The 27,566-nt window shown below is 45.6% G+C and overlaps 1 protein-coding gene and 3 non-coding genes across 4 annotated transcripts in view; all 4 read right to left on the bottom strand.

Annotated features, from left to right (window-relative positions):
- Positions 1-68: 68 nt before the first annotated feature.
- The window catches only part of jak2a (Janus kinase 2a), a 36,167-nt gene continuing 8,669 nt past the window's right edge, over positions 69-27,566 (bottom strand). Inside the window, exons 4-24 of the mRNA XM_056587846.1 lie at positions 26,998-27,118; positions 26,455-26,600; positions 25,828-26,107; positions 25,442-25,561; positions 23,459-23,616; positions 22,412-22,520; positions 16,270-16,456; positions 15,186-15,313; positions 14,333-14,467; positions 13,732-13,819; positions 13,118-13,245; positions 8,281-8,419; positions 7,536-7,687; positions 6,974-7,124; positions 6,358-6,491; positions 5,752-5,941; positions 5,248-5,372; positions 4,775-4,947; positions 4,389-4,506; positions 4,025-4,141; positions 69-3,856 (exon numbers count right to left, since the gene is read on the bottom strand). Of these exons, the coding sequence (XP_056443821.1) occupies positions 3,749-3,856; positions 4,025-4,141; positions 4,389-4,506; positions 4,775-4,947; positions 5,248-5,372; positions 5,752-5,941; positions 6,358-6,491; positions 6,974-7,124; positions 7,536-7,687; positions 8,281-8,419; positions 13,118-13,245; positions 13,732-13,819; positions 14,333-14,467; positions 15,186-15,313; positions 16,270-16,456; positions 22,412-22,520; positions 23,459-23,616; positions 25,442-25,561; positions 25,828-26,107; positions 26,455-26,600; positions 26,998-27,118 (3,007 nt within the window). The 3' untranslated portion in view covers positions 69-3,748. The remainder of the gene's footprint in view (positions 3,857-4,024; positions 4,142-4,388; positions 4,507-4,774; positions 4,948-5,247; positions 5,373-5,751; positions 5,942-6,357; positions 6,492-6,973; positions 7,125-7,535; positions 7,688-8,280; positions 8,420-13,117; positions 13,246-13,731; positions 13,820-14,332; positions 14,468-15,185; positions 15,314-16,269; positions 16,457-22,411; positions 22,521-23,458; positions 23,617-25,441; positions 25,562-25,827; positions 26,108-26,454; positions 26,601-26,997; positions 27,119-27,566) is intronic.
- Positions 9,321-9,393, bottom strand: trnak-cuu (transfer RNA lysine (anticodon CUU)). Its single transcript has one exon. It is a non-coding gene; the product is annotated as a tRNA-Lys (tRNA).
- trnan-guu (transfer RNA asparagine (anticodon GUU)) lies at positions 10,078-10,151 on the bottom strand. The gene has a single exon. It is a non-coding gene; the product is annotated as a tRNA-Asn (tRNA).
- On the bottom strand, positions 11,348-11,421 carry trnan-guu (transfer RNA asparagine (anticodon GUU)). Its single transcript has one exon. It is a non-coding gene; the product is annotated as a tRNA-Asn (tRNA).

Raw genomic sequence — 27,566 nt, 5'->3', positions numbered from 1 at the left:
GGCAGACGGGGAGGGGGACGGAGAGGGGGAGGGAGAGGCTTGGGGAGGAACGGAGGGTGTTGGGATGAAGCAGGACATTGTCCTTTGAGTCAATGTGCAACTCTCCTCGATTACTGTGTTTCAATGACCGTGTTATATACAACAATTCAAAAGCTCATGCATTGGGGGACCAAAGGAAAAGAAGCCCGTGTAGGCTAATTGTCTAGATAAACGGAATTATATTTTAATTTGTCCTTACTGTTGCAATATGATGATGAGTTACCGATAGCTACTATTGATTTATTGGAGAATCGTAGGCATATATTTTCTGATATGAAGTTGTTTATGATTTACAGTCCACCCATAGTTTTACTGGTGTGTTCAACGAATTACCTGCAACGGTACAAATATTGAATAAAAATATTGCTAAACAAATCAACGACTCTGGAAAAGTATGAGCATTTGGACATTGTGTGTATTCATATCGTAAGAATCCGATTAAATTTGATCATCAGTGCGCCACCCCACAATTTTTTGTGTTATTTTCGGACGGGAATGTTATTGAAAACCTTTACCACACAGACATCTTCATCTCACCCCGCAGTGAGTAAACGAGAGCTATAAACACGTTGGCAATACCGTATGCATCCTCCCGGCATGAACATTAAGTTGTGAATTAATCCAGAACACATTGACATATGCCTACATAGCCTACAGTCAGGGACTGTACGTCATGGGCCCCAGAGCTCTGGTCCGTGTGGGCCCCTGGTCTCCACAGATCAGACACGTCAGGGAAAACATAGTTAATAATTTTAATGATCTTCAAATATTAGGCCTACACAAAAAATGGCTAAGGTTTGCCATTTAAGAAATAATAAAAAAAATCAAAATCATCCCAAACTTTAATTTCAGGGAGAATTGTTCGTTGTTTGTCTCAAAAAATGTAAAAAAAGGAACATGTCATCGACATCAAAAGAGAACATTATAATACAATCATAACATTGCCACCATTCAAACTGTGGGAGTGTGTGTGGAGGTACTCCTGGCTGAGTCTGATTGGACTCTGGGGCTGGGTGAGGCTGCACACCTGTTGCACATAGAGTAATCAGTGTGCACAGGTTAAACCAGCCAACAACACACACACTCAGGTAGTTCTCCTGGCAGCGGAGCACCTTTGCAATGTTCATTTGCTACACAAATCAACCAATATAACAGCACACATGCAGCAACACTGAAAAGAACATCAACAATGGCCTATACCTAATAGTCCCAATACTATTAGGCCAATAGGCTTCCTACTATGCTATTGGAACAAAGCTGGAGGGCAAATGTAATCCTTTGACAGTGTGAGCCTTGTAAACAACCGCTTAGCATTCATTCACATTCAGCATGTTGACATGACTCAATGCTTGGTAATGCTCGCTATATAGCTAAAGCTATAGCTCTTTATTTTAGAAGCTGTTACCATAATCTCTTGTGGAATAAATTCCACATCGATATCATACGTTGATTTTGCACGAGATGACAAAGGATTGATAAAATAATTAATAAACATTCCACAATCTTTTTATAACATTTCCATGAAATAATGATATTAAAACCTTAGAAAAAGATACCATCGCTTTTCGATTCACAACATAAAAATACTGCCGGCATTGCAAAATTCTTTGAGGCTTACAAAGACAATATAATATTTTCAATATTTTCCAATGCATTAGGACATGTATTACTACTCACTGCTGTTTAGACTTCTGTCTCTTCACCTTTGACCTTTTTGAGCCCACCATTAGCTAAGCAACAAAACAAATCTTAATTACGGTATATAATACACATTCATCAGTCAGACTGATGTTATAATTCTGCAAACTGCTGAGGTTGCTTAATACTGTGCTACACGTAAAGGCAGGCCAACTTCCCAAGAGACTTGTCTTGCTTAATACTGTGCTGCATTTAAAAACAGGCAAACATCCCAAGAGACTGATGTTGCCAAATACTGTGCTGCTTGTCGTGCCAGGTAGACATCAGTCTGCATGACCAACAAACACTGCTTGGATTAGTCGGCCCACTGTCAACATTTATAAAATGCTTTCTGGCTGAATACTGGTACACCTTTTTAAGTCGAGATTAATTCGAGGTCACTTCTACCACATTACATAATTTTTCATCGGAGTCGTGCTTCACTTTTTAAATGGTAAACTAGCTTGTTCTGTGTGTCGCACAGAATAATCACAATATTTATGAAATATAATCGAATTCTGAAATATGATCTGATCAATATTCACAATAGAAAAATCCATTCATACTGAATTTGCATAATAAACGCCTGTTCTGGCTTGGTACATGGAACACTTGAATCCTTTCATTGCAGATATCATGAAATTCCCTTTTCCCAGGGCACCAGTGACTCAACACAAAGCTTTCCTTATGGCGCGTTTCCACTGCAGGGTGCGGAACGGATCGGATCGCAAAGGTGCGGATTGGGTCGCGTTTCCACCGCCAAAAGTGGGCGTTACCGGGACTTAGCCGTACCCGTTTTGGCCTCGTTTTCAGGACTCCTCCGTTGGGGTACTGAAAACGAGACGAGACGCCTGAAAGGGTCCCGGGAAATTCTAGCTACACACCCCCTCCGTTGATTGGTCGACAGAATCATCACTTCTGGGTGACGCGGGGATAAAAACAAACAAACAGTAGCCTCGAGGTATTATTCTTTACAATTAACATGTCGCGTAAAACGCTTGCTTGGGCGAACAAGGAGGTGGAGACGTTCGTCAGCATTCTTGGGGAGGAAGACGTTGTTTACGATGCTTACGTAGCTGCGGCGGCGATCAACATACAGCCTACCACAAAGGGTACTGTCGGCAGTGGAAACGCGACCTCGGAACTGAGCTGGGCTATACCGCCCCCTCCCTACCGCACCTTTGCGATCCGATCCGTTCCGCACCCTGCAGTGGAAACGCGGCATTAAGGACCCCCTTGACATGGTCCGTGGTCCCCTATCCGTGCTCAGGGTCTGACCCCCCAGTCTTGGTCCTCTGCCTTAATCTCCTCTTCTCTCTTTCTCCTCACCTGTGTCTTCCAATGCTTCACAGAAACAGACAAGTCCATAAGAAGGGCGACAAGAGGAAGAGGAGGTCCATATTAGGTTAACGTCAAGGTATGTAGCATGGCTGTTTAGGTAATAGGTTCGACTTCTGGTGCCGGGTGTCTACTGCTGTAGTCGATTCGTATCCAGGCAGTCCCGTCTGGCTACTAGTCATATACATATAATAGGGAACAGGGCCATTGTATCAAAGGAACACTGAAAAAACACTTCAACTCACATTTGACTTGCCATTGTCAAGTTTCAGTCGACGTGAACAACCTAAATGCTACAAAATATAAAAAGAACTGCCCTGCTCAAGCATCACTTCAAAACATAGAGAGAAAGACTTGATTTGGTATGAGAATTCATCAAATGTAACACTCTGTAATCAACGTCAAGACAAATGTGGTTGAGGTACTGAGGTATCTGCTGAATGCTGTTCGGCAGAGGTGGTCTGACAGGGTCATTGGGGCCAGTGACCGTGGTCATGGAGGTTTGAGCGAGACCAGGACGGGCGGCTGTATGTAGCTGCATCCCCCAGACGGGTCCTTTGAGGCTTGTGGAACGTGGAATCAGAACGAGGTTTGGATTTTCATGATTTGGCTCAGAACTCTTCACTTCCTGAAGTCTGATGAGCGAGAGAGGGAGAGGGGTGGATGGCCCGAGGGGAGGGGCGGAGGTTGAACCTCACCCCACCTGGCTGTCCCGGATCACGCCCACGCTGTGCGCCAGCTCCCTGAAGGTGGGCCTCAGGGCCGGGTCGCCATGCCAACAGTCCGCCATAATCTTCTGAATCTGTTGGGACGGATGTTAGGTTAGGGAAAGGGGATCTATAGTGTAAGGCTAGGGATGGCTAGGTTAGTGTAAGGGTTTGGGTAACGTAAGTGAAAGGGTCGGGTTAGGTGAGCTAAGTGTAACGGTATGGTTGGCTTAGGGTAAGATCAGGTCGCTGTGGTGAGTTACCTCGCTGGGGCAGTTGTCAGGCGCTGGTAAGCGGTATCCTTGTTTCTGGAGCAGGTCAATGAGGTGGTACACTATCATCTGGCCCTGCTTGTCATTGCCCATCTCGTCCATCAAAACCTGATGGCAAAAAGAAATGAACACCATGTGTCAAACTATCTGTTCTCTTACAGTATATTCAGAAACATTAAAGACCAGGTGGGGGGGGGGGGTTAAGGCTTGAGGATTCCTAAAGGTGGTGGTGGACCCTGGGGATTCAACCCAGTCTTTCGGCTGGGAGTTGAACGCCCAAGCCAGTACTTGCCTTCAGTGCATCGTGCATTTAATTGATTTAGCTCATTAAGTTCATTAAGGTCAGCGGCCGTACCGTGGGGGGGCTGCACTTCTTCTCGCTGTACGTGAAGAGCTCGTAGAGCACCACGCCGAAGCTCCACACGTCTGACGCCACCGAGAACTTGCTGTGGGTCAGGGACTCTATGGCGTACCTGCAGGAAACACAGGAGAAGAGATCAGTTGATGCGTTTCTAGAAGGCTTTTCAGCATTCTCCTCCCTGTGTGATCAGGTGGATAGATCCAATCGTGTGTAGCAGTGTCTTATAAACCCTGATGTGCTGGGCAGCTAGAAGGGTTCATGTGTGTGTGTATATGTGTGTGTGTGTGTGTGTATGTGTGTGTGTGTATATATATATATATATACACACACACACACACACAAACTGCATATCCTAAGCAGAGGTGGGCCGTGGCTCTGACCAGAAGATGGGGCTCTCCCCAGGGTCGGTGACGGTGTAGTACTCCTTCCCCTGGGGCAGGACCTTGGTCAGCCCGAAGTCTCCGATCTTCACGCGCATCTCGCTCTCCACCAGGATGTTCCTGGTGGCGAGGTCCCGGTGGATGTAGCGCTTCGTGGCCAGGTAGTCCATGCCCTGCAGACAGACAGACAGACACAGAAAAACAGACCAGAAGACAGAGACACACACATACACAGACAGACAGACGCACAGACAGACCGAGATATGCAGAGAGACCGATGCACAGAACGACAGACAGACACACACACAAAGACAGACAAACAGATGCAAAGACAGAAGCCCAGACACACACACACCGATTAATTGAGGTATTGCTGATTTACTGTTCAGCCATTAAGGAGACTCTTTCTTTCCGCAGAGGGAATCTCATAGACACCCTTATAGACGTGTGTAGGATGAACCAGGCCTCTGTACCTTGCAGATCTGGGATGCGTAGTGCAGCAGCTTCTGGGAGTCGAAGCGCTCCCTGTACTTGACCAGGTAGTCCCTAAGGCTCCCGTAGGGCAGGTACTCCATGATCAGCCTCAGGTTCCTCCGTCCTGCGAATGGACCAATCACAGAGCAGAGGTTGGAGCTGGTGGATTAAACCGGGGGGGGTCAGCGCGGTGAACGCGCTGACAATGTTGACGATGGTGTCACAAAAGGTCTTAACTTATTTTCTATATTTTGAAATACTTTCTAGATATATAAATATTAATAAAAAATGATATGATATGATATGATATATGATATAATTAATTTCCCTTGATCAATCGCAAACTCTCCCCCTTCGCCGAATATCACAACAAACGCAATTATCCATACAACAAACAAAAAAAAGAGGTATGATCGAACCGAGACGACCCTAGCAGTGGTAGGATAAACACAATGACAGAACCCAAATGCGGTTGCTGCCCGTCCCAGTGGGCCGGTCCGTACCGGCGCTGTAGCACACGCCCTTGTACTTGACGATGTTATCGTGCTGCAGAGACTTGAGGATCTCGATCTCCCGCTCAAAGTCGCGCAGGTGCTCGGCGGTGCTGTGCTGCAGCTTCTTCACCGCCACCACCTCCCCCGTGTTGTCCAGCAGGGGGTCGTACCGGCACAGCTCCACACTGCCAAAGTTACCCTGAGGGGGGGGGGAGAGAGAGAGGGAGAGGTACATTAATGTTTGCGTAGCGAGGCATATATGCGTATGGGAGCAAAACCCTTCAGAGAGGACATATAATGATGATGTTATAATATGAGCGCTCATACGGCATGCACAAATATGAATTAATCTCTTGTGAACCCAATATTGGAATGGAGCCCTAGAAGTCCTTTGGAACTCCCCCCAGTACTCGATAGGCCTTGCCTCTTAATGGTTTCATGCCTCATTTGTTCTGTGACCTTGTTGACCGTCTGTGTTGGTGTGTCTGCACTAGGGGTTGTGGAGCCTCACCTTGTTGACCGTCTGTGTTGGTGTGTCTGTACTAGGGGTTGTGGAGCCTCACCTTGTTGACCGTCTGTGTTGGTGTGTCTGTACTAGGGGTTGTGGAGCCTCACCTTGCCCAGCTGCTGGATGTAGATGAGGTGGCGCTCCATGAACTGGGTGGGCTCCCTGTGGTCCAGGGTCAGGGAGAGGCCAAAGCCCCTGGTCGGGTTGGGCAGCATGTCGCTCTCCACCAGCAGCTCGTAGTCTGAGCAGGGAGCGGCTCGTACGTTAGCATCACATCATCAGAGCCGTGAGGCGTTTAGCTTGAGCTGCTGTTAGAAAAGGATCAAATGGAGTGTGTGTGTGTGTGTGTGTGTGTGTGTGTGTGTGTGTGTGTGTGTGTGTGTGTGTGTGTGTGTGTGTGTGTGTGTGTGTGTGTGTGTGTGTGTGTGTGTCTGTGTGTGTGTGTGTGTGTGTGTGTGTGTGTGTGTGTGTGTGTGTTTGCATGTGGGTGCTTGTGTGTGTGTGTGTGTGTGTGTGTGTGTGTGCTTGTGTGTGCATTTGTTAGTGTTCTCGTGTGTGTGTGTGTGTGTGTGTGTGTGTGTATTTGTGTGCTTGCGTTTGTGTATGTGGGGTTTGTGTGTGTGTGTTTGTGTGTGTGTGTGTGCGTGTGTGTGTGTATGTGTGTGTGTGCGTGTTTGTGTGTGTGCGTGCAGATGCATGTGCCTGCGCGTTCTCTGCTCTGACCTGGTGTGAACAGGCTGTTGAGGTCTCTGATGATGGCCCTGAAGGAGGGCCGGTGCGACGGCTCGTAGTCCATGCAGCTGTTGATGAGGTTGGCCAGCTCGGTCCACTTGGGGACGGCCAGCTGGTGCTTGTCCTCGTAGAACAGGTTCTTCTGCAGCACCGGACCGCCGGTTGCCAGGTTGTTGAATGGGAGCACCAAAATCCACCAGTAAGATCACTTGCTTTGGATTCACCGACGACGATTTTTAGAAGTAAATCGAGAAACAGAGTCTGGGATTTCCCTTTTGTCTGTGTAGACTAGAACGTTTAAAAAGGTAGGAACACAAAGTAAAAAGCTGTGCGACTGGTGGAAACACACGGATATAATAATCATAACTCACAGTTGGATTTTCTGAAGTAGGTCTAGTCAATTGCTATCTATACGATACGCCTAACGTTGTGAGACTGTCCTGATCTCAGAGTTCACGTTTTGTTTCCCTCTGCAGATAATATATAAATATATGCATATATATATATATATGCATATGTCCCCGGACCCTATGACGAGGGGGGCTCCTCCCACCTTGGAGATGTCCATGTTACCCAGCGGCTTCTCCCCCTGGTTGCAGATCTCCCACAGGGTGGTCCCGAAGCTCCACTTGTCGGCCGCCTGGCTCAGGTTGCGTGCGTTCTCGATGCACTCGGGGGGCACCCAGGGGATACGCTCCATCAAGACTGGGGAGGAGAGGAGGGGAGGGAGAATTACATTTAATAAAAAGTATTTAGCTTTAACAATAAGTGTAGATACAATTCTATCCAGAAATTGCAAGAATGAGGGTTAAAATAATACATTTAAAACTTAGATGGATATCTTCAACGGCTACACACTGTTGGTTTGAAACCATTAGAGACACTTTTTCTAAGAACGTCAGTTTTGCCTCGAAAAGTGAACTAGAGCTGGCTGAGTTTATCTTAGTCATAGGCCAAACACAGGATTATAGATCCCTGTCTCCAGCTAGATGAATGGGCGGGAAGAAAGTAATGACATAAAACAAAGTGAACAGCCGGCCACCCAAAGTTGAGCTGGTCCACCTCAGGCTTTCAATTATGAATCTAGAATCATATTTGTGAGACTACCTTCACACTAACATACTCTTTGTTCTTGATGATCTGATAAGCACACACATCTGGACGCCATCAACCCAATGGCCTCCCCTCATTCGATCAGCTGACTTCTGTGTATCTTGACGTTGATTGGTTTGGGTTTCTCCGGACACTGGATTCTGAGCTCCACCGTAACGAACATAAAAAGCCCCAGAGCCCCTCACCGTCTCTGGGCAGCACGGTGATGCTGATCCCGGGGTCACTCAGCTTGATGAAGGGCAGGCTGCCCGTCTTGCAGTCCCCCTCGCGGATAAGCAGCACGTTCTTGGCACACACGTTCCCGTGTATCAGGTTCTTGTTCTCCTGTTAGATCGCACAGTGAATGGAAAGCTGGATGAGTGTTTGATTCGCTCATATATCAGAAACGGTACAACTATGGAGCCAACTATAAAACAGAATTTTGACACAATAACAGAAGTACTGGCCTTTTTTTAACTTATGAATGATTTTCTGTCAAAATCAGATGCATCACACAAAAATTATAAACAGGTAAGTAAGTGCTCTCTGTCTTTTTCTGTCTCGGTCCGGACTCAGTCTTGGCTTGGACTCTAACCTTTTTCGGCTCGGACTCGACAAGCCCTGGTGGACTCGACAAAGGTCATATTGACTACAGCTCTGCAACATGTAAGACCCGTGATGCCACCAAAAAGGCTAATCAACCGCTTTGATTCAGCCACTCACTGGGCTATCGCCCGATGTAACAAAACAAATTATCCAATCCCGACTGAGCGTAGCAATACAATGTTAAATAATAGGAATTCATACAATAACAATAGCTTGTCTCGCAACATAGTTGCTTGACACCCAATTAGTGGTGATCGCAGTCTATGGTTTTAGCACGTTCATTTCATGGCCTTCTATGATTTACCTTCGTGCACGTTGCAGAAAATATGCAACAGCGACCCCTGGTGTCACACTTTATGAGGAGTAACAGTATCGTGTAACACCATTCCGTTTAAATATCCTCAAGCTGGTTCCCACTAAAGTATGTGAAGAATATCAATACCGTACATTGACCTTGAAGCCACAACCTGCTGACAATATGTAATTTAATGTGGATCTATAATCGAACAGAACCAAGCAGGAATACTTTACAAGAAGTAAACAGTGGAATGTTTACTTCTTGTAAACATTGATTACTTATTTATTACTTATTTACTTCTTGTAAACATTCCACCAGAAGGTCTAGGTTAAAATAGTATAGCGCCCAACGTGGGGCTCGAACCCACGACCCTGAGATTAAGAGTCTCATGCTCTACCGACTGAGCTAGCCGGGCTGGCATCAACTTGCAGCATTTGACAAAAAAAAATCGAGGGCCCCCCTCCCCCTAAGGGCCCCCAGAATCAACACCTATCAAATCTTTTCCAGGTCTCAGTGTATGTATAGTTTTCCCCACACTATATAGGGATTAGGGAATGAGGGCACTATTATGCCCAATTGAACGAACAATCTGCAAAAATTACCTCAAAATATAATTTATTGCAGCACCTTTTCGAGGGCCTGATTATGATTTCCCTTGCAATCGATTAAACATTACTATTTGTTAAAACAGATGGAAAGACACTTTGTGATCATTGGGGGTTCTGAAAAGGGGACATGAGGCCCTGGGGGCTAACCTTAAGATGAAGCTTGCATGCCCCCTGTGGCCCCCTTAAAGATAGATGTATAAAGATAGAGAAATATGGCTTTTGAGAAAGAAATTATTTTCATTATATGATCTTAAGACAAGGTGAAATGGAACATATCTATGCTCCTAAATATATCAAATTCCTAGACAGCTCATAAGCCAGCTAGCTCTTCTCTCAGACATTCAGTAGTTAAGGGGTCAACTGTAAGATGTTAGGAAGGGAAAGGACAGCAGTTCTATCAAATCTACTCTTTGGAACACATTTTTTCACATTTTATAGGACAAAGGTTTGGACTGTTAAATACATTTTCACACAATAAAAAAAATGTAGACCGTCCCTGGGTGGGCTTGAACCACCAACCTTTCGATTAACAGTCGAACGCGCTAACCAATTGCGCCACAGAGACATGAGACAAGTACAACATGAGTGTTGTATAAGACCAAAACATATCCACATAGTGATTTTAGAATGAGGAAACCATTACGCCCAATTTAATAGAACAACTGGCAAAAATCGATGATATAAATCCACCACTTCAAAATACTATATACTTCACATGTTATAGGTCAAAAATCCGTGTATGGTTCGTTCTTTGAATATTCCGATTTAAAACGAAATCAGAAAAACCAAATAACAGAGTCGTTTGTTGGTTTTTCTGATTTGGTTATGAAACGGAAAAAGGGCAAAAGGAATAAACAAATAAACGGCATTTCATTTGTGTTTGTGTTTTGTTTGTTGGTTTTTTAAACCCGAAACAGAAAAACAAAAATAGATAGGGGGCCTACATTTGTAGGCTACACCAGAAGGCAGAACGCAGCGAGCGAAGAAAAAAGAGCCTACCTAAACCAGCAATAGACTGTCCAATTATATTTAGCCTTAGTTATGACCGCACTTGAACCATATGGGGATTTTATTCGTGAACTATTTGACAATGGAAAGACACACGACGAGATCAGTACCGCTCCAAAGCAATCTGGTGCACCGAAGTGCTCCGTTATGACGGTGAGGAGGTTCTGTGTGGAGCACAACCTTCGAAGAAGAAATCTAGTTGGTTTCTTCTCCTATGTAGCCTATTGTACAATATGTAGGCTACTTGTCATTTAGATGTATTTTAATGTTTTATGACCTGCTAGGTTTCTTAGTAAACAGCCACCTGGAATATCATGGCGGTCTTCTCCACGGTCATATCGTCCACTCGCAGACAAGTCGCCGGCTCCCACGGAAAACAATAAAGCTGGCCATTGTAGAATGCGAGACTCAATGCAAAGTTTGAAACGTCTTTATATGTATTTTTTTAAAACCACGTGCCCTTTTCCCGGCATTCATTGTGGTTTTATCTAAATATCACACAAACAAAACAAGCAACTGGATTATTCAGTATTACCGTTTTGATTTAAAAAACTGAAAAATGCCGTTTATTTATTTATTCCTTTTGCCCTTTTTCCGTTTGAAAACCAAATCAGAAAAACCAAAAAACGACTCTGTTATTTGTTTTTTCTGATTTTGTTTTAAATCGGAATATTCAAAGAACGAACCATACACGGATTGTCAAAGGTTTGGACTGTTAAATACATTTTCACACTGTAAAAAAAAATCTTAGACCGTCCCTGGGTGGGCTTGAACCACCAACCTTTCGATTAACAGTCGAACGCGCTAACCAATTGCGCCACAGAGACATGAGTCAAGTACTACATGAGTGTTGTACAAGACCAAAACATATCCGCATAGTTATTTTAGAATGAAGGAACCATTAAGCCCAATTTAATAAAACAACTTGTAAAAATCTATGATATTTATCCGCCAGACGTCAAAAAAAAAAGATTTCATTGCAGCACCTTTTTCGAATGCCAACTATGATGTTTTTACCTAGCAAACTGGGGTCTCTTGAATGTAAATATTGGTTAAAGCGCATGGCAAGACACTTTTGAAAAGCGGACATTTTTTTGGGGGGGGGGGGGGGGGGGGGCGAACCCACAGCACTCCCAGAAGTGGGAGTGCTGATGGTGAGGCAGCACCCCCTGCAGGAAAGCATGCGTATGACATATGTGTCATTCCACAAAAGATAAATATATTTTAAATCTCTCCGTCCCACTTTCTATTATGCACTTATGTAATGTTACATTAAACGTGGGAGATAAAAACAAAAACAAAACAAATAAACTGCAAATCTGAGTGAGAAATCTTATGATGCTATTCATGAAGCCCTCACAAAGGACTTCCACTACCCCTGAACGTCAATCAGTGTTGGGTGTAATTCATTAAATAACACATATTTGCCTCTCATGGTAAGGGATTGATTTACTACAGCTGCCACCGAGCATCCTAGGCCTGACGCCGATGAGGTCTGAATACTTTCTTGCTTTTGCTCTTTTAATTGATCAGTTAGTAATTTTATGCTTATGGTTTATCTGCTCAGCCTGTGTTTTTGGAAAATGTAGGCTAAGGCTAAGCAAGTGTGTTTATCATGTTTTATATCACAAGCATGATATAAACATGATGGAATGGTGTGTTGAGTCATTCACTGAGGGCTGCTATTTTTCTATGGGTGCACAAAGCTTAGACAGAGGGGGCAGAAAATAAAACTGAAGGTGTCTAAGCCCCTTTTAAGAGCCCTCGGGGCCCCGGGCCCGGACACACTACATAGTGTCTTTGTTCTTACTTGATTCCCAATAAAAACGATACACCGATTTGCATAAAGTAAGCATATTCTGTCCACTCCCATGTTGATAAGAGTGTTAAAAACATGTGAAATGCCCTTAACGTTGCATTTTGAACAGAGGAAAAATGTGCGATTAATTTCTGATAACTATGGGAATAATGTGATTAATCGCATTTAAATATCCCAATCGCTTTTTCAGCCCTAATAAAAATACCATACAGGTTTCATACTAGTTAATAATGTACGATGTTATGATAATGTATAGGTTACATGCATTAAGCCACTTGTAGTTCTCCCGATTTAGTCAATGATGTGCGTCATTGACACTTGAAAATTAATTGACGGTTCTGATATGAAATGGCTCACTTTGTAATCACCGTGTACGGCCCCCCCACTGGAAGCCCCTCAGCACATCCCCCATCTTAATTCAATGGGAACTCGCACAATGCTTTTATTATTGAAGTGATGTAGACCCCCAATGGCATTTCACGGCTGTCTTTAAGGACAGAAGCTGAACGACAGCAGAAACCCTCTCCACGGTGTTCGTAAATCGTTGTAAATTGTGGAAAGTTGTGTATTACGGTTACGACTACGGATGTCAACCTAACCCATAAAACCTAATGTGTATTGTACCACGGTAATACAAGGGAGCCCAGTGCTGGCGGTGTGTGTGTGTGGCGTGTGTGTGACAGCAGGAGGTTTGGACGTCTCACCAGGAAGTGCAGCACCCAGGCCAGCTGCTTGGCCACCTCCAGCTTCCAGGGGATGTTCACACACGCCTTTTTCGCCATCAGGTACGTGTCCAGGGAGCCCAGCTTGCTGTACTCCTGCACCATCATGTCTGAGGGAGGGAGGGAAGCCGTCAGACATGAGTGTCAGTCTTTCTAGAGCAGGCATCCTGCATGTGGTCCACGGATGGATTTGGATTTGGAAAGCAACTTATATTAAGCCAGAGTTGGGGTGGATGGGTAGGTGTGTGTGTGAATGTGTGTACGTACATGTGTGTGTGTGTGTGTGTGTGTGTGTGTGAATGTGTGTACGTACATGTGTGTGTGTGTGTGTGTGTGTGTGTGTGTGTGTGTGTGTGTGTGTGTGTGTGAATGTGTGTACGTACATGTGTGTGTGTGTGTGTGTGTGTGTGTGTGTGTGTGTGCGTGCGTGCGTGCGTGCGTGCGTGCGTGCGTGCGTGCGTGCGTGCGTGCGTGCGTGCGTGCGTGCGTGCGTGCGTGCGTGCGTGCGTGCGTGCGTGCGTGCGTGCGTGCGTGCGTGTGTGTGTGCGTGCGTGCGTGCATGCTTGTGTGTGTGTGTGTGTGTGTTGTACACTTACTCTCTTCTCGACAGACACACACACCATAGTTGAGGAGCAGGTATTTGTGTGATAGTTGGCTCATCAGGCTGGCAGCTTCAAAGAACGACTGTTGGGTTAACCGAGAAAGAATTAGGGTTAGGGTAAGGATTAAATCCTACCTTTATGAGTGATCAATTGAAAAATTATTTAGTGTGTGGTAACTGCCAGCAGCTTTGCTAGTATGTAGTTGACATTTTAGTAATTGTGTCAGTTCGCAGAGGGTTATGTGACATGTCCAACGTGATCAACACTGAATTTGGAAACCTGTCATTAAGGAGATTAGACATCCTGCTCTAGGATGACTACAGGTAGGCTGTGGATCTTGGGGATCAAACCCAGTACCAATTGGCTGGGTTTCAAAAATACCCATGAATTGATGAAAGTAAAAAAAGGAAATGGAAGGAAGTCTTGCAATGACAGGACCCGTGGTTGAACCAGGGGTCCAGACCCCCTAGTGGACCTCCTAGTACCAGGACCCCATGGGTGGACCAGCGGTCCAGCACCTCCTAGTGGGCCTCCTAGTACCAAGACCCACGGGCGGACCAGACCCCCACCCCCCCCCAGTGGAACCAGGCCTCACCTCAGAGTAGTTGCGATGAGCCTTGTCGAGGACTTTGATGAGGACCTCCGTCTCGTGGACCTCCCCGTAGTCCCGCAGTTCCTTCCTCACGCCGCAGAAGATCTTGGTGAAGGTGCCCTGGCCCAGGCTTTTTTCCTGGAAGACACAAGAACACAGAAACAAACCGGCTCAATAACCAATGCTCCTCCACCGACTCATTCCTCAGTCCTCCTGCAGGTCGCTGGCGTTCCAGCGGCCTGCTCTCACCTCAACCCTGGTTGATCCTCTGCCTCTGACTGCTTCGAAATCTAACATCCACTTCCTTCAAAATGTTCACAAACAACTCTTCACCAAAGTGAAAGAAGTGTGACACACTCTTAGCGTACAATAATCAACCCCCTGTGTTGATTCATTTAACTTCATGCATGTGTAAATAATTGGTCATTATCCAATTAGGAGCTATTCGTCTTACAGGCTTTCCTGTGGCTTCTTGGCTTATTTATTCCTTTCAACTCACTGGTAGGTTGCTTTTATGTAATGACTGGCCCCCAGCCCCCATATCCATTGACTGTTATTCTATCATTAACACTACTAAATAATGTCTTAACACAGAGAGAGAGAGAGAGAGAGAGAGAGAGAGAGAGAGAGAGAGAGAGAGAGAGAGAGAGAGAGAGAGAGAGAGAGAGAGAGAGAGAGAGAGAGAGAGGGAGAGACCAGGGGAGGGAGAGCGAGAGGATAAAGAAGGTAACAACAGGTCAATCAATGTCACCCCTGGAGTTCAAATGAGGACATCAAGGCCCTTGATAGGCCCATTGATGATGATCTCTTTATGTGTGTATCGACCACAGCCGGGTGACAGAGCGAAGCCTCTTACAAGGGTGAGGTCTTCCTTGCGTATCTTGTGGAACACCATCTGGCTGATGTGGTGCTGGTGGATGGCCAGGGAGTCACCAGGGACCTCCACCCCCTGGGGGCTCCTGCACACCAACAGGTTGGACTTATCTACCCAAAGACAGAGGAGAGAGAGAGGGAGAGAGGGTCATACAACATACAGGATGTCTAGCAGGGGTATGAACCTACCTGTAGGCCTCTTAAGGCGAGCCCCGTAACTCATGCCTGCGCTTTGTGGAAATGCATCTAAATAAATCACTTCCAGTCACTTTGGATTAAAGTGTCTGCTCGATGAATAGTAAACTCTACTAACAGTATTGGGTCGTAACATCAGCGCAAGCGTAACTTGGCGGCGGATATGACTCATATGAATTATCATTATTATGAGAGCCTTATTTAACAATCGGGCCACACTGGTGCATCTTTCTCATCCCTTCATGACCCATCACCCTCGTTGACTCATGAGGGCTCTGACCCGCTGAGTGGCGCTGTCAATATTTCCTACAGGGTTTCGTTCAAACAAAGCCGCAATGTCCTTCTTTTAATGAGGCGTCAAAGTGACCAAACCGTGTAATTTGGCATAATGTAGAGTAGACGTTGATGACGCAGTCAGACATTTACATACATATGTCAAAATGTCTCAAGTATCTCCTGAGGAAAGAAATTTCAACAATGAGCGCACAATTACAGGCCCACTTTGCGGAGGAAAGTGAGGAAGTGGCTTTAAGACGGATTTCAAAATGGACGTTAATTAGCCTAAGTGGGAAATAGAGTCATAGAATGCCAGCTCTGGCCACTTGAAAATAGCAGAGAGGAAGGGGGGCAAGGGGGGGGGGGGGGGGGGAGAGTGATGAAGAGGAGAAGGTGAAGGGGGAAGGGGAGGAGGAGAGGAGAGGGGAGGGTAGGAGAGGGGGGGAAAGGAGGGATGAACGGGAGGGGGATGAGGATTGAAGTAGAGGAGGAGGACAGAAGAGGGAGAGGGGGTGATGAAGAGGAGGGGGAGGGGAGAAAGGGGGGAGGAGGGGGAGGGGTGACAGAGGGGATATGGGGGGAGTGTATCTCCGGACCTTTGATGGTGGGGGGGAGGCACTTGGTGAACTGGAAGGTGAAGCCCTCGGTGCGCAGCACCTCCTTCTGGTACTGGTGCAGGAGGTCCTCCAGCGAGCCGAAGCTCCGGGAGGCCCCTTGGAGGAGGAACTCGCCCGCCTCCGTCTTCATGATCTGACAGTGCTTGTACTGCACCCCCGAGTCGTTCTGGAGGGGAGCAGCACGCATGATGAGGATGATGATGATAGGATGAATGATAATAAGAATTATAATAAATATACATAAGACCAAAGAGGAGACCACTAGACACTTGGAATTACAATCTAATATTCTCATTGAAGTCAATACATTTACTTTAGTTATTTTTTAAATAGTTTTCTGTTGATGTTTGGCAACATTGCAATACATCATTAAAAGAATATTGTAGTACTTTACATCAGAAGAACATTGCGATACATCACAAGATGAATATTGCAATTCTTTGCATTAGAAGTTTTCATTCATAGTAAATCTAGAATATGGTGATCGTTCTGGGAGAATACTACACTAAATTCAGCTACAATAAACTAGAGAGTTCTACATTTCGAGGAGGAACGTGGTAATATGGCTCCCTCTAGTGGTTCACTGGAAATCATTGCCAATTTGGCCCTCTTCATTTGACCGAGGTCATGTGTGTATGTAGGCAAGGCAAGGCAAGGCAACTTTATTTATATAGCACTTTTCATACACAAGGCAGACTCAAAGTGCTTCACATATAAACATTGTCATACAATAAAATAAAATAATAATAGATAAGTAAAAGAAAAACATATGCAAAGAAATGGGTAAATTAAAAAGGCATTTTAGTATTAAAATAAAAAAATAGAGGCAAAGTTAAAAAGCTTTTTAGAAAGTGCAATGTATTTAAGATTTTAGCAGAAGGCTATAGCAAACATAAAAGTCTTCAGTCTTGTTTTAAAGGTGCTCAGAGTTGGGGCAAGTCTTAAATCCTCTGGGAGTTTATTCCAGCTATTTGTTGCATAGTAACTAAATCCTGCTTTCCCATGTTTTGTGTTTACTCTGGGGATAATTAACAGATTGGTCTCAGAGGATCTTAGTGGTCTAGAAGTCTGATGTAGTGGAAGCATATCAGTTAAATATTTTGGGCCTAAACCATGTAGGGATTTATAGGTTAGCAACATGATTTTAAAATCAATTCTCTGACCTACAGGAAGCCAATGTAACGATTTCAGAATTGGTGTAATATGATCAAATTTTTTGGTCTTTGTTAGAACTCTAGCAGCAGCATTCTGAACAAGCTGAAGCTTCCTCAGAGTTTGTTTTGGGAGACCTGTGAGGAGACCATTGCAGTAATCAAGCTTACTAGTGATAAAGGCATGTACAAGTTTTTGTAAGTCTTCGGTGGACATGAGCCCTCTAAGTCTTGCTACATTTTTAAGGTGATAATATGCCGATTTTGTAACTGATTTGATGTGACTGTCAAAATGTAAATCTGAATCCATGATAACCCCTAGATTTCTGGCTTTGATTGAGGTTTTCAGGGACAGAGAGTGAAGGTGTTGGGTTACTTTAAGCCTTTCCGTTTTAGAACCAAATACAATTATCTCTGTTTTGTCCTCATTTAGTTGAAGGAAATTTCGGCACATCCATTCCTTCACTTGCTCAATGCACTGGCACAGCAGATCTATGGGCCGATAGTCATTTGGTGATAGCGATACATAGATTTGCGTGTCATCAGCATAGCAATGATGGTCAATATTGTTATTTTGCATGATTTGCCCTAGTGGGAGCATGTAGATGTTGAATAAAGAGGGTCCTAAGATCGAACCTTGTGGTACTCCACATGTCACGTTGGTTGATTCTGATACAAAGTCGCCAATGGAAACAAAGTAGTTCCTATTTTGTAGGTAGGACCTGAACCAATTTAAGACAGTGCCTGAAAGCCCCACCCAGTTTTCTAACCTTTCCAGAAGTAATGTATGGTCTACAGTGTCGAATGCAGCACTGAGGTCAAGTAGCATTAGTATTGAGGTTTTGCCAGAGTCTGTGTTAAGACGGATGTCGTTTACAACTTTAATAAGGGCGGTCTCAGTGCTGTGCAGGGGTCGAAATCCTGATTGGAAGGTGTCATAGCAACCAGTTGATGCCAGGAAGTGATTTAGTTGCTGGAGGACAACTTTCTCAATGATTTTACTTATGAAGGGTAGATTTGATATTGGTCTGTAGTTGTTAATAATAGAGGCATCTAGGCTCCGCTTTTTTAAAAGGGGTTTAATAACTGCAGTTTTCAAAGCTTTTGGGAACTTGCCTGACTGGAGAGAGTTGTTAACTATCTGCAATATGTCTACTGCTAGGCAGTCGAAAACATTCTTAAAGAGGTTGGTAGGTATAGTATCAAGGCAACAGGTGGATGGCTTTAGTTGTGTCACAGTTTCCACAAGATTTTGAGAGTCTATAACATCAAAGCATGCCATCCTTGCCACGTAATTTTTGCCTGAACAGGGTGGTAGTCCAACATTTTTGTTTGACGTGGAGATATTGATGGCGCGTCTGATACCTTCAATTTTATCAATATAAAAAGCTGCAAACTCATTGCATTTCTGCGTGGAATGGAGATCAGGTGGAATTTCTGTTGGGGGGTTGGTCAGTCTGTCAACAGTTGCAAATAGGGTTTTTGCATTATTAGTGTTGGTTTTAATGATATTGGAGAAAAATGTTTCTCTAGCATTTTTTAAGTCTAAATTGTAGGCACGGAGGCTCTCTTTATAGATATCATGGTGAATATGAAGTTTTGTTTTACGCCAGATGCGTTCAACCTTCCTGCATTCTTTTTTCTGTGCTGTTACAGAAGCAGCTTTTCTCCAGGGTGCCTTTTGCTTTCCAGAAATCGTTTTAACCTTATAAGGTGCAATGATATCTATGACTTTCAAAATTTTCAAATTAAAGTTTTCTACAAGATCATCAGTAGAACATGGGTTTAGAGGTGGTAGCAAGGAGATGGCCTTTTTAAAAAGTACATTAGAATCTTCATTGATATACCGTTTTTTGACAGTGTTTGATTTTGTCTGTATGTCGGGAATAAAAGATATGTTAAAGAAAACACAAAAGTGGTCAGACAAGGAAGGATCAGTCACAGAGAGATCAGAAACATTGAGGCCCTTTGTGATAACCAGGTCTAGAGTGCGCCCCTTACAATGAGTAGCCTCTTTCACATGTTGAGACAGTTCAAATGTGTCCAAAATGGTAAAAAGTTTTTTGGCACACTTGTCATTCAAATCATCAGTATGAAAATTGAAGTCACCAGTTATAACTAGACAGTCAAATTCTGTGGAGATGCTAGACAATAATTCTGTGAAGTCATCGAAAAAATTTGCAGAATATGTGGGTGGCCTGTAAATAATTAATAGGAGAACTCTGGGGGAGCATTTCAATACAGCACTAAGGTATTCGAACGATGGAAAATCACCAAATAACATCTGTTTCCCCTGAAATACATTTTTAAATATAGCAGCAACCCCTCCACCTCTTTTTCCAGATCTACATGCATCAAAAAAGTTATAGTCGGGAGGAGCTGTCTCTATCAGAACGGTTGCACTGTTATTTTGTTCCAGCCATGTTTCAGTTAAAAACATAAAATCCAGTTTAGAAGTGTTAATAAGATCATTAACTAAAAATGATTTGTTATTAAGAGACCTCACATTAAGTAGAGCCATCCTGATGGTGCTGTTGATAGGCTTTAAGGTTGTTTTTGGTTTGGAGGCAATAGATATGAGATTTGTGAGGTTAGCAGTGTGTCTAAGTTTCCCTTTGTTTACTCTCTTAGTGGTTACAGCATGAATGCGAAAGTTGCCCTGCTTTGACGTAGGCAACCTTGGGTTCAGCAGATTATGAGAAACTTCCTTTATACTGTGTCTACGGCTGAACCCTTTTTTGTCTCAGTAATACTCAGGACTACTATCAGTACGGTGGTGGGGGTGGGGCGCCATCCTCCTGGGTGTTAGCGTCCTGCGGCCATGACGTGGCGATGCTATCATTGACACAGATGCAAGTTTGATGCCAGCATATTCCAGTTTCTTAAATTCGGCTGGAAAATCGCAAAGGGAGACATCGGAGACTCTATCCCAGCTGGAGTTGTTGTTGTGGCTATGGGAGAGATGAGGCTGGAGGTCATCGTCGATGGGGGAATGCAGAGGAGGGGGGTGGCCGTTCCTCGCCAAGCCAGCATCAGCGATGGGGGAGGGCACAGTGTTGATGGCGTCGGGCGGGCTGTTGTCTCTCTTCAAGGTCTGTGGGCTGTCTGCTATCTGTGTGTCAGATAGTGGCAGAGTAGTTGTGTGGGGGAGGCTGTAGTCTCGCTTCTTCTCAACCAGTGCTCTGATTGTGGCCTGTGCGTCAGACCATGGCAAGATTGTGGCCTGTGCGTAAAGCGAGAAGAGAAGATTGTCCCTCAACAGTTTTGAGCCTAACCTGTTTGGGTGTAGGCCATCTGCTTTGAAAAGATATTTGCGCCCCCAGAATAAGTTGAAATTGTCAATAAAGTCCCTTCCTCTTTCATTGCAGACTCTGGAAAGCCATGTATTCAGTGCAAGTAGACGACTGAATCTGTTTATTCCCCTGTCAACTGTTGGTATGGGTCCACTGATGGAAGACTTGATGTGAATTTTGTCCAGTGTATCCAATAGATCAATGTAATCCCTCTTCAGAAGTTCTGACTGTTCTCTTTGAACATCATTAAATCCTGCATGCACAATAATCTGTGAGATTTTGGGGTTCTCCAATATGACTTTGTCTAGTTTATGGTTGATATGACTAACCATTCCATATGGGAAGATGCATGTTTTGATCTTCTTACCGGTTATATCCTTGATAGTTGAGTCTCCTATAATCAGAATGTCTGGTTCATCTGCTTTTTCTGAGATGGGCCCTTGTTGGACGGTGGCAGACACATGCGCAGCCCGCCTCCGTGGCGACTGGTTGTTCCATGTCTGTCCGTACCGTCTGTGCGGACACATTTCAGGGGTCAGGGTTGCACAGGTGGCCGAGGCATGCGCAGCCCGCCTCCGTGGCGACTGGTTGTTCCGTCTCTGTCCGCACTGTCCGTCCGGACGCATCTCGGGGCTCAGGGGTGCATCGGTGGCAGGCGCGTTCGTGGACTCTTGAAGTGGCAGGAACCGGTTCTTCAGTGGCAGGGTTGATTTGAGTGACGGGCTAATCCGGCTGATACATGTAACTTTAGCTTTGGGTAGCTTAGCATTTGGTGTTGAATGAACTTGTTGATTCACTTTGGTATGTTGCTTTGGCTTAGCGCCGACTCTGAGCCAGTGAGACGCAGCTGGAACTGTCTCTCTCTTGTCCAGCTTCGGGAAGGATACAGTGTAGCTTTGATCATCTTGCTGTATCTGAGTGAGCTCAGCAAACTCACCCATCGGCACTGTATCCTGTGATAGTCCTTTGCATTTTTCTACTGCTGCTAGTCTAGTTTCAATTGAAGCCAATGACTGTTTCAGTTCGGCGCAGTCTGTGCATTTCCCAGTCTCCGTGCCTGAGATATCCGAATACAGAGGCATGTTGGTGATAGGAAAGTCCAAGGCTTTTTCTGCGGTCTGATCCGGGAGTAAAAAGTGCCAAAATGTATTGTTGAATCGAGCGATTGAGGACGACGGAAACAAACTATATACTGTTAGGTAAATAAAATAAGATAAAGTAGATAAAGTAGATCTGAACGATGAATTAAGTAGTTTTTTCCAATGCCTAGCGGAGCTTCGGGAAACATGACCTCTCTCTCTGCTATCTATTCACGTTAAGCCTGATGGTATAGATATAGTCCCAGCTGAGCTGAACACATAACAGAGCCTATAGATAAAGCCCAAGCTGAGCTGAACTCACAACAGAACCTATGGTGTAGATATAGTCCCAGCTGAGCTGAACTCACAACAGCACCTGTGGTGTAGATATAGTCCCAGCTGAACTGAACACACAACAGCACCTGTGGTGTAGATATAGTCCCAGCTGAACTGAACACACAACAGAACCTATGGTGTGGATATAGACCCAGCTGAACTGAACACACCACAGAACCTATGGTGTGGATATAGTCCCAGCTGAACTGAACTCACAACAGAACCTATGGGGTAGATATAGACACAGCTGAACTGAACTCACCACAACAAAGGACAGGAAGTATGTGTTGTAGTCTCGGGGGCTGCTACGCAGGATGAACATTCCTTGGTGGTTCCCCAGACAACGCAGCTTATGAGTGCTGAAGTCGACCCTAGGAAGGGGAGACACACAACGGCCTGAGTCCTGGTGACGTTGGATCAGGGAGGCCAACGGTCAATAAATATGTTGGTGGCGATGAAGGAAAGTGTTTGACCAAGTGTTAGCCCGGACCTGCGCTGCGGGCTGTGGTGGTGGAGCTTCTTATTTTTTAGAATAACTTATACATACTTTGGCAACCGGTGTAAAAGTTTGTTAATATTGAAACCGGATAATTGCTGCAACCCTAGTTATGACCTTTTAATTTTCTAGAGCTACAAATAAATTTGGAATATACAACTGTATGAAAAACCTGCAGTTGAGAACTTCTCAGATGAGTGCACCTGATTAGGGGGGGCCCCCGATTCACACTGGGTATTTCTCACACTGCAAAGCGAGTGTGAAAGCGAAATTATGTAATATAGCTGAATTTGAAAATACTTTCTTCAGTTCAGCAATAATTAAAATAAATAAACTACCTGGGTGCAGGCTGCACTTACTCACAATTATCATACACCGGTCACAAACTTGGTTTAGATCGGCTTGGGTGTTCCGCTGGGGCTCTCTCGTTTGTGGTTGTGTGTGTGTGTGTGTGTGTGTGTGTGTGTGTGTGTGTGTGTGTGTGTGTGTGTGTGTGTGTGTGTGTGTGTGTGTGTGTGTGTGTGTGTGTTATTGTGTGTGTTACTGTGTGTGTGTGTGTGTGTGTGTGTGTGTGTGTGTGTGTGTGTGTGTGTGTGTGTGTGTGTGTGTGTGTGTGTGTGTGTGTGTGTGTGTGTGTGTGTGTATTTCAGTATTTGTGTGTTTGTATGTGTGGGCATGTGTGTGTGTGTGTGTGTGTGTGTGTGTGTGTGTGTGTGTGTGTGTGTGTGTGTGTGTGTGTGTGTGTGTGTGTGTGTGTGTGTGTGTGTGTGTGCGTGTGCATATGTGTGTGTGTTTGTGTGTTATCTGACTCACGACACAGGCCCATGGCAGTAGCTGCGGATGGCTTCCAGGAGTCGCGGCGGTGCCACCTCCTTGCAGAGGTAGTGATGGGCGTTGGCGACCAGCCTGTAATACCCGTCCACCAATGACACAAAGGACAGGGCCTCCTGCAGAGAATGAAATTCCAGGTCCTGTAGGGATTGAAAAAGACAGAAGATTGTAAAAATACTTTTGAGGCTGACAATCAGTGTGCCAGGATCATTTTTAACCTCTTAAAGGTGCCATGACATGCTATTTTATGGATGCTTTAATATAGGTATTATTGGGCCACTAACACAGTATTCAAAGACGTTCCAGCCGTGATGCAGAGTTACAGCCACTCCGAGCCAGTCGCACATTGAGCTTCCCCCAAATGCGCTGTTTTAGTGTCTGTAGCTAAAATGCAAATGAGGAGGAGTGAGGCGGGTCAAGGAGGAGGGTGGCCCTGAGCAGCTTGCAGCCACGGTACCATGCTCTCTGTTTACAGTGGATGTATCGCAATGGCGAGGCGCACACAGCCTTTAGCCGTGTTCTGTAAATATTCTAGAACACAGGATTCCTGGAGCTCTATATCTAAATAATATCATATTATACATAGATATCTATATCATATAATATATATGATCACGGCCAAAAGCTGTGTGAGCCGATATTATGAATCTCAAACGACCGCGTTGGGTTCTCCGACGTTCCTGGTTCTTTTCCTTTAGCCACTTGGTGACCATAGGCAGGCTAGGGGATCTCATATTTATGTTAGAAAACCTCATAGAGAGATTTTCATGCCATGGCAACTTTAAACTCGAGGTTCCTCAGATTTGGGAAGACCGTGATCACTCTCGCAGCAAAAGGCATACAACACTGCCCTTATTATGTAGAAATAGTCATGTCAAATTAAACATGAGAAACTCCGCTACAAGCACATATAAGTCATTTTGACACACCAAACACAACTCAAACACCAAGCATATTAATTAGACAAATTAAACAATTAAAAATAGGCTGGAGCTGAAGAGGTTAAAGTCAATGGCCTTTGGTCCATGGGAAACACCAACCAAACACGTGGAGACACACTCATTGTGTGACGCATGTCTGACTGGAACAGAAACGTGGATTGAGGTTAACACATCTTGTATCTGCTGTCATCGTATTAGTCAAAGTACTAGTATCCGTAACTGTTCTTAACGAGATACCCACAGCTCTGGTACACAGCCTGGGATGTATTTAGACATCTCCTCCAGGCGAGAGCTCTCAGAAGAGGATCTGAATAATCAGTCTAGTGGGTTGTCTACATGCTGTTGATTTTAAACTTTTTAAAGGCGTACTACCGCTAGCCGAGTTAGTCGACAAGTTCACCAAGCTTTTAGCTCATCTGCTGTCAGACTTTGGATGTTTATCAATTAACATCACATCGATTAATGTCACATAGATGATCTCACGCTACCCGACTAAATCAGAAGAACATTTGAGCGTAGAGAGCTGACAGAGCAGCAGAAGAGCAGCAGAGGGTGAGGTCAGGGTGGAGGTCAGGTGGAGGTCTGGGTGGAGGTCAGGGTGGAGGTAAGGATAGAGGTCAGGTGGAGGTCAGGGTGGAGGTAAGGATAGAGGTCAGGTGGAGGTCAGGGAGGGGGTCAGGATGGAGGTCAGGATGGAGGTCAGGGTGTGGGTAAGGGGGCGGAGGTCAGGGTGTGGGTCAGGGTGGAGGTAAGGATAGAGGTCAGGTGGAGGTCAGGGTGGAGGTAAGGATAGAGGTCAGGTGGAGGTCAGGGCGGAGGTCAGGGTGTGGGTCAGGGTGGAGGTAAGGATAGAGGTCAGGTGGAGGTCAGGGAGGGGGTCAGGATGGAGGTCAGGGTGTGGGTCAGGGCGGAGGTCAGGGTGGAGGTCAGGGTGTGGGTCAGGGCGGAGGTCAGGGTGGAGGTCAGGGTGTGGGTCAGGGCGGAGGTCAGGGTGGAGGTCAGGGTGGAGCGATGGGCGCTGTACCATGCTCGGCTTGTCCTGGGTGCTGAGGCTCACGATGCGGCCCTCCACAGAGCCTTCCTTGCTGGCCTGTTTGACGCTGATGTCGATGACCTCGGGAAAGTCGCAGTACGTCTTCAACACCTGGATGCCGGGGAGAGAGACTCGTGTTTTAAGAAAACAAGGCCCTTTTGCTCCCATTTTGGTTTGACGCTCTCAAACTGTATATCATTTTTTTTCTAAAATAGTAATTATATGATAACAATATGATTATTATTTTATAATCATCTCTGCTGCACGTATTAGAATAAGTGCAAGAGACCCACCTGGTGCTAGACACTACAACAGCCATCCAGCCGTGATACTCCCCCACTATAAGTAACGCCGTCCTCTAGTCCCCTCCCACTGACCTCCTCCCCGGGCTCCGCCTCCTTCTCCCGGAACCACTGGATGCCCTTGTTGCCGGTGACCACGATGGTGACCTCGTTGGCCCGGAAGCGCTCGACGTGCAGCGAGGGCAGCAGGGTCTCCAGGCACATCAGGTACTTGAGCTGCAGGTCGCGCACCGCCGCCTTGCAGTCCCGGAAGCGGTGGATGAACTTGCGGAAGCGCCGGCGGATCCTTTTGCGCGTCAGGATGTTGTACCCCTGGATGTGGGCGTGCACGTTCCTCGGCAGGTAGGCCTTGTAGCTAACGCACGGGAACACCACGCACGCGTGACACAAACGCACACAATGCGGTAGAACCAGGTTCTTTGACTTCACCAATATCTGTGAGGAGTGTGTGTCTGCATGTATGTCTGTTTGCCTTCCTGTCTGTCTGTCGGTCGGTCTGCTTGTGTGCCTGCATGCATGCGTGCGTCTGTGTGTGTTTGCGTGGGTGCGTGTATGTCTGTCTGCCTGTGTGACATCCTGCGTGCGTGTGTGTCTGTCTGTCTGACAGCCTGTCTGCCAGTCTGTCTGCGTGTCTGTCTGTAGGCCTGTCTGTCAGTTTGTCTGCCAGTCTGTCAGTCTGTCTGCTAGTCGGACTGGGTGTACCTGGTCTGGTTGTAGAAGTACTCCGGGCTCTGGTCACCCTCCTTGGCCAGCCTCATCATGTCCAGGGCGGCCAGGCCCAGACACTCTGCCTGGACCTCCTGGCTCAGGGGCACATCCACACAGCCGTTCACAAAGTCACTGCGCCACTGCACAGGAAGAGGCATGGGGAGTGGGGCGGTAGAAGGGCATCATGGGAAAATGAGTTTCACCAAAACGAAAAGCCCAATCACTTTAATTCTGATCTGTGCATTTCTATATATTCCAATGTTTTCGCATAAAAAAACTCGGAGCGTCCCAATTGTACACATTTTATGAGCAAATTGTTCTGAAATGATCTAACAATACAGAATATAACGAAACAAACGGGACGAAATTGCGTTTGTTTCACCAGGGGTCTGGTTTTATAATAGTTGCCCAACGTACGGTCTGTAATTGGTCATGCTTGCATGTCAATCAAGACCTTTCCCTGATGAGGGGGCGGATCTTGTCCCAGTGAATCAGCGCCCTGTCCCAAACATTCCATGGGGGAAGGAAGAGGCTCACCTGGCAGAACAGGTATGTCATGGTGCAGTCATCCATCACAGGGCTCTCGGTCCCTTTGGCAGTGCCGAAGCGGTGGGCGCAGGAAGAACTGCCATTGTTGTACCATCCAGGGAAATAGTACCTAGGGAGAGAAGGGTAGTGTTAGTTGGGATCCAATTATACTGGATCTGTTGTACTATGAAAAGTACAGTTCCCTTTTCAGCAATTGGATCAAATTGATGCATGATATTGTTCAATATACCGTATTTTCCGGACTATACGTCGCTCCCGAGTATAAGTCGCATCAGTCAAAAAATGCTCCATGACGAGGAAAAAAACATATATACGTCGCATCGGTGTATAAGTCGCATTTATTTTTAAATATTTAAACAAGAACGTTTAGTCTGGAGAGACTGAATAAAATTGCAATAGCAATATAGGTGTGTCGGTCCCTCGTAGTTCTGAGAGTATACCGAATTCAGTGACACCGGGATTCCACCGGACGCGTATGCGCCGCGGTCCTAAACCTGAGCGCACGATCGGGAGGTGGAAGTTGCGCTTTAGATGCCTTCACAAGTCCAGCGGAGGGC

This window comes from Gadus chalcogrammus, chromosome 4 (genome assembly GCF_026213295.1).
Source record: "Gadus chalcogrammus isolate NIFS_2021 chromosome 4, NIFS_Gcha_1.0, whole genome shotgun sequence".
Taxonomy (NCBI): Eukaryota; Metazoa; Chordata; class Actinopteri; order Gadiformes; family Gadidae; genus Gadus; species Gadus chalcogrammus.
This window is presented reverse-complemented; position numbering and strand designations above follow the sequence as displayed.